The sequence below is a fragment of the Crassostrea angulata genome, chromosome 1, assembly GCF_025612915.1.
Source record: "Crassostrea angulata isolate pt1a10 chromosome 1, ASM2561291v2, whole genome shotgun sequence".
Classification (NCBI taxonomy): domain Eukaryota; kingdom Metazoa; phylum Mollusca; class Bivalvia; order Ostreida; family Ostreidae; genus Magallana; species Magallana angulata.
In genome coordinates, this window is record NC_069111.1 from 783,746 (window position 1) to 798,828 (window position 15,083).

Sequence of the window (15,083 nt, forward strand, 5' to 3'; positions counted from 1 at the left end):
ACGTGCAAATAAAACCCTCTCTAGATCTACGTGTACATGTATAAAGTGATTTTTTTTTCTTCAGGGGGGGGGGGGTGTCCAGGCCCGACCCCCTCTCCTTCTCGAAATTTACAACTTTTCGAAATCGTAAAAATCTTAATCCGTGGAGGGCGGCCGATTTCATCTTTATTCACTTTTTTATGTAAATTTAAGAAAAATGTTTGCTGCGAGAAAAATTATCCCTACCCTCCCTTCTGTTGCTACGTGCCTGTTAGAGGTAGAATTTAATCCACTCATCATCTGAGTATTTATTGATATTTATTGATATCAAATGTACACACTGGTACGTGGCATATGAGCGGAATATTTTAATAAAAACATTCGCGTTGTCGGCAGGATTCGAACCTGCGCGGGGAGACCCCAATGGATTTCTAGTCCATCGCTTTAACCACTCGGCCACGACAACTGCTATTTACTTCCATTGGTGGCATTAGTCAGAATATATATTTTAAAAATATATAACAATGAAATAATACGGTTGAAGCTGTTGGAGTAATATATTCAGGGGTTGTCGAGGACCTTTAAAATCTCAAGTAAATATATATGTAAACAACTAGTTGGCACTCTGTTTCAATTCAATAATATATGAAATTTATATAAGGGATGATAGATCTGCAAATCATTTGTTTGGAATACGTATTTTTTAATTGCTCAATAGGGTCAGAAACACGTTCTAACAACTTATTAGTTCTTCTCCTTAAAAATCATTTAATATTCTTAGCCTGTTTGATTCAACGGAGTAAATACCGCGATATTTTTAAATACAAAGTGTGGCGTCTTTGTCGATTTTGTTATGACTTCAAATTGACCCTTCCCATTTATTAACCGATTTCTATGTTTACGTGTTCTTACATGTACTGATGTATTCTATGCTCTTATTTATTCAATTCTTATATATTTTTACAGATAAAGAACTGCAAAATAGAGCGCAAATGAATGGAAAACATCGCAAGGAAATAGAGAATTAGTATGTACATATGGAACATATCTAAAGGAAACCAATGGTGTCAATGACCCATTAAACACCCCCACCCCCCGAAAAATACATCGATAAAAAACACAACAAAAAACAAATAAATATAGATGTTTTACAAAATATTAGATTCCCTGTACAATATTTAATAGTGCAAAACTTCAAAACCTAAATGCAGCAATTTTATCAATATTTTACAATATATAAAGTGAAATCCATTTTTACTATCATTTATGATACTCATAGTTTTTTGGTAAATGAAATAAAAAGAGAAAATGTTTTTTTTATCAAATCAATGTTAAAAACTGGGTTTTTTTTTAATTATCAAGAATTCATAATGTATCAATTCAAAAAAAATAATTATTAATTTTTCCAGTTTCAAAAAAGCTGTACTTATATAACCTCAGGCATGCAGAGAAGGTATGTATCTAATTTAAATTTTGCTTTGCATTTTAAATTCATAAAACCGCACGAAAATACACTTTCGACTGTCACTTTATAAAACCGTATAGCAATCCCCCATTTTCAACTTTTCTATGAGTTGTCGTGGCCGAGTGGTTAAGGCGATGGACTAGAAATCCATTGGGGTCTCCCCGCGCAGGTTCGAATCCTGCCGACAACGTATAATTTTATCATAAAAATAAATATTTTAGAATATTTTATCAAATACATAAAGAAATGGATTAATGTTGTGTAAAAGTTAATTTCAATCCAAGGCAGAAAAAAATTGAGGTACAGCATATTTTATAGTTTTGAAACCTACATTTGAATGGTGTTCATTTTTTTTTTTTTTTTTTTTTTTTGCAATTTAGCCTTATCATTATAAAAATGTGTAACTTTAGTGTGTTTCGTTCATAGTAATTTTCGCCTCCGTCAAAATATATACTAAATGTAAAACCAACATTAAAATTTTCATTATTTTGATATACATTGCATTTTCAAAAGTACTAAGTATGTGGCTATGACAATAATGCAATTTTAAATTTTATTTATATGTGAATTAAGTATTTCAAATTTTTGTTTGAAAAGAGAATTTACAAGCGCTAGTTTTACATTATATTTTATCAAAAATTACCATGTGTTATCAGTTAGAATTCATTTCAGTGCATCTCTTTATGTAACAAAAGGGCTCCCGTTTAAATAGCAGCACAAATTTATGTAGTATCGTGAAAAGTAACCTTAATTACAAGATTGGTAAATCAGATTCTAAGAATGGCTATTTCATTTAACAATCCACTGAAGGGAAATTCAAATACATATAGTAGGTTTGCATATTTTACATATTTAGATTTCATTCCAAAGAACAACTGATTAAATTTTCAGATAAATTGAATAGTAGAAAATTCTTAGCTTATCGATCTGTTATGTACTTCCTTATGGTGTTTCGTTCATGATGAAATCATATCATTAATGGCCAGGATTCTGGTCATCAGTGCAACTTCCTATTTTTAATTAGTGCCGGTTAATCCATAGCTTCTTTGTATTCAGTACAATGTTCATATGCTTACAATCAATGATTATCTTATCTGTGAATTTCTTTAATGTTTAAGCAAAACTTATAGTAACAAGCGAGATGCAAAGCTCGCGATTCTTTGTAATGTAAGCCAAAAAGCTCGTGTTAGGTACACATGTACATTGTTCAATATCATAATTTCATAATATTTTGATACGTGTTTCTCTTTTTATTTGACCTTAAAAAGGGCAGTTGTTATATGTTGATTATACATGGGATCAATTTTTTCACTTTTTAAAAACATATAATTATCTGTCCCAATGTCACTACGCCATTTTGTGATAAGTTCCTTTGATCCCCCCCCCCCCCCCTCGCCGGCCGGTGTATTCCTTAGAGATAATCCGCCCGGACCGCCGATCGCCTTTTTTGGCACCTGCTGGAATTATCTTTATCGGAATGTGATAGGGTTCCTACCGATGTTTACGTAGCACCGCCTGCAACTGCTCAGAGAGTGGAAACATCTACTGCCGAAACACCGAAGATACCTGAACAATTTGTAGATCTGGCGAGTTATTTATAGCTAACTTTTTTCTCCTCCTCCAGTTCTCCCCAAATTGTGACCTTGTGCAACGGTTCTAACGAATGTAGGAAAATCCCAAAGTTTACGCGGAGTTTGTGGGGTTTAGGAATATTCGGTTCATTTGACTTTTTTTATCAGTGTTTTATTGTTTTACTCTGTCAAAAAATGGCTACGATGAACATTCAGCTGAACAAACAAAATGTTGGGGAGCCGTGGGGATTCAGGCTTCAGGGGGGTCAGGACTTCCGCCAGCAGCTCATGATAAAAAAGGTAAGTGACTTACAGACCCGGGGATGGGGGGGGGGGGTGGGGGGTGGGGGGCAGGCATCTGCTTTACACCTGAATATGAGATGTCTTACGAAAGTTCAACTGGGTTTATTTCCGAATTTTTTGTTTAATTTTTTTGTTTAAATCAAAATGTTTTATGTTATACAAATCTTTATGAAAATTTTTAAGTTCTGCATGTAGTCATTGTTTCACAGATTGCAAGAAACCCTAACAACAATACTTGACCTTTCTGAAAAAGTTTTTACGTACACGAGAACAATTGTATGTTCGCTCCGCATTTTCAATTAGCGATTGTGCTTGAGCATAACCTCCAACGAGAAATAGAAAAAGTAGAAGAGTTGCGATTCCATCTTCTTAACCGAAATATATGCCCGGGACAGATACTGATTAGGGGTATTAGTGATTAACAATGTGAGATTACGTCACACCTCAGTTAGACCCCATGTGTGACGAGGTTTATACCCATAAACATGTACTTTTGATTAGGCTGTTCTATTTCACGTGTGATATCTGACATTCCGTCGAGCTGTGTTTCTGTCTTCCAATCAGTAATGTGCTCTGTACCGCTGTGTTAACAAACTGTGCTTACTGAAGCATGACCTGTGTACGTTATCTTCATCAATCACATAGAAAGTCAGTCAGAGCCCCACCCCAGCCGAGTACACACAGCCATCAGGCACGCAAAGTACCCCCCCCCCCTAAAGCGTGTAAAGCGGACGACCAAGCAGCGTCCCCCTAGCCGAGTACACATGCACGCGAGCAGGCACACGACGAGCGCCTGCCTGTAGATTATCAGTACATTGATTACTAAATGTTATCAGCAGAACGGTGGATTTATCCGACTCTTGAGCAAATTTTATTGAACTGGGTGTACTCTACACTTGGGAAGAGATAACTGAACAAGTATCAAAGACACATGCTTTGTCAAATATTTCGGGTTTTTTTGACACACATATATTTTGATTATGTGTTTTGAACCCTCGTTCCCGGGGAATATTATATAAATAGTGCCTGTTTGGGAGGGTAACAGCTGAAATTGACACCCCGAGAAAACCATTGTCAACCTCCACTTCGCGTCGGTTGACTGTAGAATTCACGTTATTCCTATATAAAAGCAGTAAAATTTTCTTAAAAATTAAGACATTCAGCATAACAAAATAAATAGTGCCTGTTTGGGAGGATAACAGTTGAAACTGACACCCCGAGAAAATCATTGTCAACCGACGCGAAGCGGAGGTTGACAATGGTTTACCCTCCCAAACAGGCACTATTTACTAGTATATACTAGTAAATGGACATTGAAATAACAAAAAAGGCAAGGTTTTAGGCGCTTCACGGAGAAGAAAGGACGAGTAAACATAGAACCATTTGCTGCGCTTTGTGTGGTGCAAAATTAATAAAATCATTCATTATTACGATGAGTGATGGTGAAATTCCACCGAGGGGACAAGGTTCACGGTCTAGGACGAGGCTCTTCCGAGTCCTAGACCGTGATTCTTGGCCCCGAGGATAGTGAAATTCCACCGAGGGGACAAGGTTCACGGTCTAGGACGAGGCTCCTCCGAGTCCTAGACCGTGAATCTTGGTCCTAGACCGTGAATCTTGGCCCCGAGGGTAGTGAAATTCCACCGTGGGGACAAGATTCACGGTCTAGGACGAGGCTCTCCCGAGGTGGAATTTTACTATCCCACAGGAGTATATAATGAATGATTATTTTTCTCGCATTATTTTATATAAAAAAAACCCAATGTCCGACAACTTTCTCTTACGTCGTTCAAAATTTATTTGCGATTTATTCTTCCGCGCGTAACAAATAGATCGACATAATATTTTAATCAGAAAATGCTAGAATGTAATCGGGTTAGCAAACAATTGTTTAACTGGTTTGCTTATTCTATAATTTTTTATTTCCTTACAACAGACGATGCTTGTTTAAGTTTTACAGCGGCGTAGTAATACACAGTGTAAGACAGAAAAAAATCCGGCTCACATTTGTGTCTCACACCGGACAGACCGATCTCACACCGGTCATAATGCGAGAAACAAAATTAACAGAAACAACAGTTCGATGACGTCTTCTATAGTTTGTACGTGCGTCACATGCAACGTGAAACTTTAGGATTTGGCTCCGTGCCGTGCCGTTTTCTTTTCTTCCGAACGCGTGTATTATTATAAAGAATATATCAACAGATCTATAAATAAACAGAACCAAGTCTTATCATGCTTTTGCATTGTCTGATGTATACGCAGTAATTGACGCGTGCATTATCCCACGCCGTGGATCTCGGGCGGTTAATTCCTTTCATCGAGTACCAATATAACAAGGGTCAGTCGCGATCATATCCGTGTAGAACTGTAAGGGATTGGAATTTCCATTGTATGGTGGCATAGATCTGCCACCACTTGTCAGATAATTATGTCGACTTGTCAGATGAATATGTCGACTTGTCAGATATTTATGTCAACTTGTCAGATCTTAATGTTGACTTGTCAAAAAAACACCATATTGACTAGAAACTCAATATTTTGTTCTTAAAGAGTGTTAGTGCCACTAACCGCCAGTTACTTGGCATCATAATATCTGACAGGTCGACATAAAGATCAGACAAGTTAACATAATTATTTGACAGAAAAAAATAATATGGCCACCAGTTTAAAGAAAATTATCATTCATATTATAAGTCGAGGTGTCAGATAATGATGTTGACTTGTCAGATATTATGTCGTCTTGTCAAATAATTATGTCGAATTGTCTGATAATTATGTCGACTTGTCAAATGATTATGTCCACTTAAAAGATGCTTATGTCGACTTGTCAGATTCTTATGTCAACTTGTCAGAAATTATTATTTCAACTGGATGGCACAAATTTGGCGTGGAAAGGTTATCACGTGGATAAGTGACAAGTCGACTTAAAGAACTGACAAGTCAACATAATTATCGGACAAGTCGACATCAAGATCTGTCAAGTCGACATAATTATCTGGCAAGTGGTGGCATATCTATGCCACCATACTATTGCTACTGGATAATTCAGCTACTATATTCTGATTTAGCTGAGTTTTTGCCATTTTACTTTCTTCGGGGATCTTGCTACATATCGATTCATAATAAGTTTATTGTCACATCAGTTGACATTTCTTAAGTTATAGTCTGTCTGATGAAATTTATCAAATAATAAATAAATAAACTGAAAAGATCAAAACAAGGGTTGGTTTAAAATTGTGTATAAACGGATTAAACTCTAACTTCAAGAATGTAATAGATGGTTTAGTTCGTGTGTTACATGTACATCTCATTCTATAAAAGTTCGTATGTTACATCTCACTTTAGAGTAATTCGCGTCTTACCTGTCACTTTGTAGAGGTTCGTGTTACCTGTCACTTTATCTGTTTATGTAGCTCGTGTGTTACCTGTAACTGTATGTACGTTACGTGTTACCTTTGACTATGTAGTGATTCGTTTTTTGGGAGTTGATTTTAATCAACTCTCCTATGCAGTTACTCTAACAAACCGAAAGTGAAACAGTGTTTGGACCAAAGCACAAATCATCGCCGCTGACAAGAATTAGTTCTTGAGAATAATTGATAAATCCGAAATAATGTATGCCGAAGCATTGTTCTTAAAGGAAACATATTCATAAATACCTTTTAAATGGTACGAACAATTTAGATATTTTTTGTAATTGTATGTATTCTTACGCCAGAGTTCAATATAGTCTCGTTCAACTGGACGCTCGGCTGTCTCCGTAAATCTCCGACAAGCAGAGAGTCTCTCTTGTTTGTCGGAGATTAACGGCGACAGCCGAGCATTTGGTTAAACGAGACGAGAGTTCAATATTGCTTGGATCCATAAATTTTCCAGATTATTATAAAAATGTGCGTAATTCAAATACAGATTAGAAACTACCTGTATAAATAACCGTCGATAAAATCAACTCCCGTCAGTTCTTCGGTACTTTGATTTCTTTATGTAGGTAATATAAAACTTGTAACCGTAATGTAGTTCGCGTGTTACCTTACCTGTCACTCTATGAAAGTCCCGCTAACCTTGTCACTGTAAAGTTGCTAGTCATGTGTCACATGATAGTCATACAAAGCTTGTCATTGTTATGTAATCTGTACCGTGGCTACCTGTCAAGATTACACATTAAGTTTTTAGATATTTTGCAAATATATGAACTCTCAAAGTAACAATTGATGATGAGATTTGTATTATTTAATTCCAGGTACAAGCTAACAGTCCATGCGCTGGTCGTCTATCGCCAGGTGACGCTGTTGTAGGAATTAACAACTACAATGCCAGGGAATTGACGCATGCGCAGGCACAGAACTTAATCCGACAAAGCGGAAATAACCTTCAATTAACGGTTCTCAGGTGATTGGTTGTTTTTTTTCAAGTTTCAATAAATGAAATGACAGGGATGGTTAGCTATAGGCAAGATTGAAATATAAACCACCAAGTTCGTTATTGAATCACCCATAGTAACTCCAGTTGTTCTAAAAGCCGAGGAGTGCATAAGCCGAAGTTTTTATATTTAAAAAAAACACTTCGAGACCGAAAAGGTTATTCTGTAACATTCACGATAACAAGAACTTTATTTCTGTTCTACTAACAGCTCAGATTTCCAATTTCTCGTTTCTCCTGTAGAGAGACGATCTATGTTGTTTAGAGGGCTGTTCCGTATAACCCCAACGGTTTTTTGACCGCCAGTTCGAATGAAATGCGGGCGACATTCTTTTGCGTTAGGTTTTCATTAATAAATGAACTTTACTTATGTATAGAATATCATTTGAATTTTAAGGGTAATATAATACCATTATTGATATCACACGCTATTTGAGCTATGTAAAAGCACGCAGGGTAAATGTGTTAGGAACGTCCTTGGGACAGCCTTACGTATATACGGAGCTCTTGGAAACAAACATGTGAGACAATATATATGTACAGATGGTTTTGACCGGAACTAAGACATAAGAATGGCCATTGACAATCGCAACTTCTCGGGCCTTTCCGGCAGGCTCGGAAAAACACCTCGAATGTATTTACATCACCGGATGTTAGAATTTTATACAAAATGGAGTCGCTTCCCATTAAATTAAGTATCGGCTAGACAGTCTTGTATGTCGCTTTTGTGTTATACTTTAGTGTATATCGTTTACTTTAATGAAATATAGCTCACATCTCAACAGATCGTGAAATGTGTTGTATTTATACATGTTATATCAAGTTTTATAAAAAAGGGGGGTTGTCATGGACGCCTGGGTAATACATTCGAGGTGTTTTTCCTAGCCTGCCGGAAAGGCCCGAGAAGTTGCGATTGTGGCCATTGAATGATAAATTCTTAGTTTAAGATAATAAGTCCTCAAAGATCTATAAACAAAAAAAACTTCTGTAAAATTAGGGAAAAATTAGGTAGGCAATTTTTCGGTTTGTAGGAAAGAGTTTATAATGGTAGTACCTTTTATTTCCTTAAAGACCAGTTGTCAGCTTGGTCCTCTCACATCACATGAAATCACGTATGAACATGATTTCCAGGTATTTGGACATTTTACCTACATCAGGAAACTTTAGGTGAACGTTCTTGAAATAAGACTGTTATAACCAGTCCAATTAGACAAATTAATGTGATATCAACCTTTTAAATGAGTCTTATCTCATATTCAAATAACTGATTTCTGTTAGCAGTCAAAGGTTGGAAGAAATATTCTCACATTTATTGCCATCACGGTTATCGGCAAATCAATTAGCGATATCAATTTATTATGGTATAATTGTTTAAAGTAGACCAATATCTGCATTTACCCCTGATCGTTGTGAAGAGTGAACTATGATAAATTGGTAGTCTTCAAGTACCAATGATAATTGAAATATATAAAACAAAACACGGTACTCTTCCGATTTCTCGGTATTAAAGCCAAAAAATTCGAGTCTTTTATTTTAATATAGTAGTATAGATGAAATATTTTTCAGTAAGGTATCATTAGTTAACAAGTCCCAAGATTTGAAAATCATGCATCGTAGCGAGGCGGGATGTATTAATTAACACGCAACGATGATGAAACGGGTTGCCCTTTCTACCCACAGTCCTCTGCGTCTCCGCACACAGCCAATGAACTTTGAAGGAAGTTTGATGTGTTCCCAACTTAGCAAATGACTTCATTTTAATGTTGACATGTGGAAACAGTCATGCTCATATACAATATGCTGATAATCCTTAGAAAGCACGAAGATCGGAGGGTCCTGATTAATTCTGTCTGATCCCGACTCCCTATGATCTCCCACTCCATTAATTTCCTCAATAAGATACGTCTTTCCTTAGTAAAAAATAATCGGATTAGAGAGATAATAAGAGGTAATGATAAATTAAATTTTTTGATAAATAATATGATTTTTACCTAAGTAACACACATATAAAGAAACAGTACAAACATTGATTATTTCATGTAGTCTTTCAGTTTAATATATCATCCATGGATTGTATTTATTTCAAAAATTAGATTTTCTCAGAAGGGTTAGACGAGGGAGAGACAGAAAAAAAATCACAATTCACGGAAATTGTTTCCAAAAGATTGCTGGGTGCCGTGGAGATTATTGATGAAAGGATATGGTCTCTAAGGGAACCAGAACAAACGAGAGTTATATATTAACGCGTGTCTATCTTTGTTACAGAAACCAAGGAAGTGGACTTGACAGAATTGAGTCGCTCAAACCAAAAGGACCTGTGAAATTTTCTCCGTGGAGGCAACAGTAGATACTGGACACCTGTGCACGGGGTGGTTCCTGTATACAGTGAAGTAGCGTGATTCACGTTCTGTGTCTATCGTGCACGAGATCTTGCCGGATGGATTACAGTGATATTATTTTGAATTCGCCATTTGTTTTAAAAGACCTGCTTATTTTACATGGGATATACAAAGTTCATTTAGTGTCTGTGCTTTTAATTCTAGTATTTTAATTTATTGATTTTTTTCTCAATTTAAAAGCATTTGCCTATAAAGTCTGAAAATCTATTAGCTCTGTGTGAAAAAACCTTTAAAGTATTCCCCGTTTTATTTCATTATTTCTCACATTTTAAAAAATTATTTTGCTTTTTTTTTTGCTTTATTTGACGTTTCCAAAATGCTACATTTCTTGCCTTTAACTCCATTGCATTATTGTATCGTTCAAATGTTGATGATGACGAAATTATGACGTAATGAAACGTCATTTGTGATGATTGTCATGGACAGTAAAATGTTTTGACTGTTAGATAATCAGGCCGAGAGGTGCAATATGGTCAGGTGTTGTCAATATTCATAGAGTGTTTCTGAGTTGTTTTATTTGTCTTATTATAACAGTTTGTAAATACTGATGATTGATCATCTAAAGGAGAGTTTTTTTTTTAAATAAAACGAGATACATATTTTTAATTTGGAACTCTTGATGAGACTTTGACGCTGAAACACGATATCTGAACAATGTTGGAAGATTCATCGCTATCAGACGTTATAAATGGTGCCTTTCTCAGGTGCTGATGACATTCACAACTGAGGAGACATTTCTCAATAAATCTACTAATCAAACGCCCAGCCTTCGAACATACGCAGCATATATAAATCAGCGGATGTGTTGAACCTTTGTCTTTGACTAACACGCGCTACTCATCCTTCTACATTGTATAACATTTCTTAATTTTCTGACTGTAAATATTATCAAAGCCATTACGTTTCTGTGATTTAAGTTCATTAACGTATCGGGCCGCGGGGTAATGGATTGAATATCCGGTCCCCTCATTAAGCCGCCGTACAGCTTGGAAAAATAGCAATAGTTCTATAAGTGATGGAGAGCAAGGATATTTTCCAGCTGTTTGTGTCTCTGCCAGCCCTGGTTATCAACATCATAGCTCTCGTAGTGTTACTCAAAAGCCGAAAACTTCCCTACCAAATAAGGATTCTCTCCCTTAATCTCTGCAGCGCGGATTGTCTCTCTAGTCTGTTCCTATGTATAGACCGGCGGGCGTTCGAAATCATTTCTGGAAAAATACTGGAAAAATATTTCTTAATTTTGATATACGCGCAAACTTCTCTAATTTTTATCACCTACTTTAATCTGGACCGATTTCTAGCCTTCATGTTTGCGATGAAATACTACAACTTTTTATCAGCGACAAAAGTGAAGATCGCATGTGCCCTCGCCTGGGTAGTGGGTCCCCTTATGACAAGCCTGCAATTCTGCGCCATGTCCTATGTAGATTTCTGTGACAAAGTGTACACTGGAGTCGCAAGTGCGATTTCTGAATACTTTTTCTTTGCCATATTCAGTTCCAACTTGTTCATGTTCGCTTACATCGTCTACAAAATAAGGGTGTGCATGTTTCGAGTGGGACCTACACGACTCAGCGCCTTCAAGCCCCAGTCTCGGCCGCTCTGTCATCAGTTAGCGGGTCAGAGAACGTTTAGGAAGATCGTTGTCATCACGGGTACCTTTTTGAGTCTGTACGCGCCAGGTATGGGGTGGACACTGATTAAACCCTTCGTTTCCAATTCCAAGGTCGTACTCTACATGAACATGTGCACAGGTATTTTCTTTACAATCTCCACTATTCTAAATCCGATTTTTTACGTTCTTCGTTTTTCTGAATGTCGATTTCAGATTCTTCTATTTCGACACTTGTGTAATAGAGAAAAATACGAAGAAGTTCTAAGAGAGCGCAACAAACACTATGCTACATACAGCATTGATCACTCATTATCGCAACCCGAGCAACCAGATATCTCAGCAAATCGCCACTCGTCGACGCACCTTTGATAACGCACGCAGCGATCTTACAAACTTAGCAACCGACAACACTGTCAGCACAAACAACTATTATGACTATTGCGATGTGATATCACGACCTCAGCAACCGGACATTACGATAGTGATATCACAATTTGTGCGATTTAAAAATGCAACACAGTGTTAGTACATGTAAGTGCAACTTTGACAAGGTGCGCGGCAATATGACGACATAGGCGCCTGACAATGCAGTGATATAACAATTTGTTTGAAGTTTGGCGAGACGCGCAAAAATATCATAATCCTAGCAGCCGTATACAATGCACTAATATCATGCCCTGGACATCTTTGACAAGGGGTGCAACAACATCAGAATATAAGCAATCTGACGACGCAGCGATATGATATCTGAATTCAAGTATCCATTCAATACTGCATGTGATTCTAGTAATCACGCAGTGATATCTGAATATTCAAACAGCCTTTCAATACTGTGATTCAAGTAATCATGCAGCGATATCTGAATTCAAACAGCCTTTTAATACTGCGATTCTAGTAATCATGCAGCGATATCTGAATTCAAACAGCCTTTCAATACTGTGATTCTAGTAATCACGCCGCGATATCTGAATATTCAAACAGCCTTTCAATAATGTGATATCCTGATCTGATCAACTTTGACAAGGTACGTACCAATATCAGAATCCTAACAATTTGACAACACAGTGATATTACAGCTTGTGCATCTTTGAGCATGCGGAGCGTTATCCAGGCCCTAAATCTGTCACTCCGTGATAGCGCGTCCGGTCTTGGAAATTGCGAGTGTACTATTTCGTCGGAAATCTCACGACAAATATCAACGTTCTCTAAACAAAATTACAATGAACGATGAATGCTTGAAGAAAATACTGATGACCAAACAACCCATGAGTCGAGCAGCAGTTGGTTCACAATTCTTAATCACGTTGAGAACGACGTCGCACGGCGATGCTAGTCACAAGTTACATCAAGTTATGACAGACAAACAAACGGACCTCAGAAACAAGACTTGAGCTATACATCCCGCGGTATGGAGTATGAATAAACAGAGGAACGCAGTCTTCTTGTGATTTTGGAATCTGCATTTCTTTATGTGTTTAACACAGGACATAAATAATTCGACAGTAAAACTTTCGCTTTTGTGAGTGTTAAATTGTTTTTAATCTTAATAAAGAAATAGATCAATGGAAAAAAATATTTATATTCTCCCTCACTGCGTTCGTCCGAATATAAAACAATAAAGTGCTAAATGAATAAAAATCAAGTACTACATAGGTACGCTGCTCACTAGCGTTATTTTATTTACACAAAAACCGTAAACACGTAGCAACAACAATCTGCCAGCCCAAAATCAGCGCATTCCATATCATCCGCCATTTTACCTTACTTAAATCACAACTAGCGAGCGAGCTTAGAGTGCCCCGCCAACGCATGGTCCTATGATGTAATATTACCTGATCACGTGACCCGAAACCTATTCGAGTACGTATGAAAACTAATCACGCACATAATTCTAATTATCAAATGTAAATAACCAGCAGACAAGAATTTAATGTAATTACTGGTCAAAGATAAAGAGAATAGCGTAAACAATGCCAAATAATCACAACAACCATAAAAAACGAACAGTTTTCATACCATTACCTAGTTTCTCTTACAGCGGCGTTGACCTCCTACAGTCCCTGTCCCGCCAAAATGGATACACGGGCGTTTTAAAAAGGATCCCCCCAACCCCCATCCACCCCACAGATTAAAACCCCAATAAATAAACCCATAATGTATGGTTGACTTTCCTTTTGATAGATGTTCCTTTAAAGGATAGCACACCATGTCCCTTTTCTAATATCTAAAAATTAAAGGAAAATTTTATATTTATGTAACAGCCCAACACACTCTTACATATTAAAAGAGGTTGGAGATAGTTTTACATAAATTGCTATGGCGTCGAAATCAAATTGAAAGTGGAGGGAGGTCAGACTTATCAAAAATCTTGTCAAGCAAAAAAAAAAAAAAAAAGAAAAGAAAGAAAAAATTTTAAAAAATGAAAAAAAGAATCATCATAATGGCGAGAGTTTTCCGTGTCTAACTTTGTCTAAAAAAGGTGAGGGGGGGGGGGGTATAAATCGTTGACTGACAGTTAAAAAACAGATAATAAGGTGGAAGGGGTCCTGTGATTGACTTAATTCAAAAGTTGTTCAGATGTGAAATAGGGTTTTACCTGAATATCTCAAAAAGTACTTAGGCAATCGCAGTGGAGTTTTCATAACAATGTTTTTAATTTTTACATTGATTTTTAGTCTGTTTTCGTGGCTTTATTAGCGATTTTGATATTTTACTTGATATTTTACTTGACAGTAAAACCGTGAAAAACGACAGATTTTCCTGGCAAGTAAAATATCAAAATCGTTAGAATAAATGCCAGGAAAACGTCAGATATTTCGGACTATTAGAACAGAACTCACATTTTCATCCAATCAGCAGTCGCTAAACATTCTATTAAGAGAACTTCACAGCGACGTCATGTTTACAATTGAGAGATGAAAATTATTTGATAGGCGCAGAACTTTTTATCAGCCAATGAAAAAGTGGATTATGTTCAAAGTAAGTTAGATCATATTAGGGTCTTCGAGCCTCAGCTTCGCTCCCTTCGCCCACTTCTTAATTGCGTAACTTTTACTTAATATGATCCAATTATTACACAGATCTCCATAATATAAAAATTTGACCGACATTTATCCGTTATTGCCACATGCACGATGTCCCGCATGACCGTCACGTGTAGCGTTCTACCCGGTGAGTAAGCGACACGTTGGTAGCAAGGGGTAAATAAAATCAAAGTACTGAAGAACTGACGGGAGTTGATTTTGTCGATTTTTATATATTTTAAAATCAATGATATGTTATTTAGCATGACAAGTACATGAAGTCTCTACTTTGTATTTGAATTACGC

At 36.7% G+C, this 15,083-nt stretch overlaps 1 protein-coding gene and 2 non-coding genes across 3 annotated transcripts; 2 read left to right on the forward strand and 1 right to left on the reverse strand.

Moving 5' to 3' along the window:
- Positions 1-363: 363 nt before the first annotated feature.
- On the reverse strand, positions 364-445 carry Trnas-aga (transfer RNA serine (anticodon AGA)). The gene has a single exon. It is a non-coding gene; the product is annotated as a tRNA-Ser (tRNA).
- Positions 446-1,552: 1,107 nt separating this feature from the next.
- Trnas-aga (transfer RNA serine (anticodon AGA)) lies at positions 1,553-1,634 on the forward strand. The gene has a single exon. It is a non-coding gene; the product is annotated as a tRNA-Ser (tRNA).
- Positions 1,635-2,975: 1,341 nt separating this feature from the next.
- LOC128179401 (PDZ and LIM domain protein 1-like) lies at positions 2,976-10,717 on the forward strand. The gene is made up of 3 exons (XM_052846842.1): positions 2,976-3,315; positions 7,562-7,710; positions 10,006-10,717. Exons 1-3 carry the CDS (start codon positions 3,211-3,213, stop codon positions 10,085-10,087), a joined length of 336 nt encoding a protein of 111 aa, XP_052702802.1. The 5' UTR covers positions 2,976-3,210; the 3' UTR covers positions 10,088-10,717.
- The last annotated feature ends 4,366 nt before the right edge of the window (positions 10,718-15,083 follow it).

Bases quoted from the DNA above. Each gene is read 5' to 3' on its own strand.
- LOC128179401 (XM_052846842.1), top strand. From the start codon at position 3,211: ATGGCTACGATGAACATTCAGCTGAACAAACAAAATGTTGGGGAGCCG. The intron at 3,316-7,561 runs GTAAGTGACTTA...ATTTAATTCCAG, and splicing joins AGCAGCTCATGATAAAAAAG to GTACAAGCTAACAGTCCATG. The intron at 7,711-10,005 runs GTGATTGGTTGT...TCTTTGTTACAG, and splicing joins CTTCAATTAACGGTTCTCAG to AAACCAAGGAAGTGGACTTG.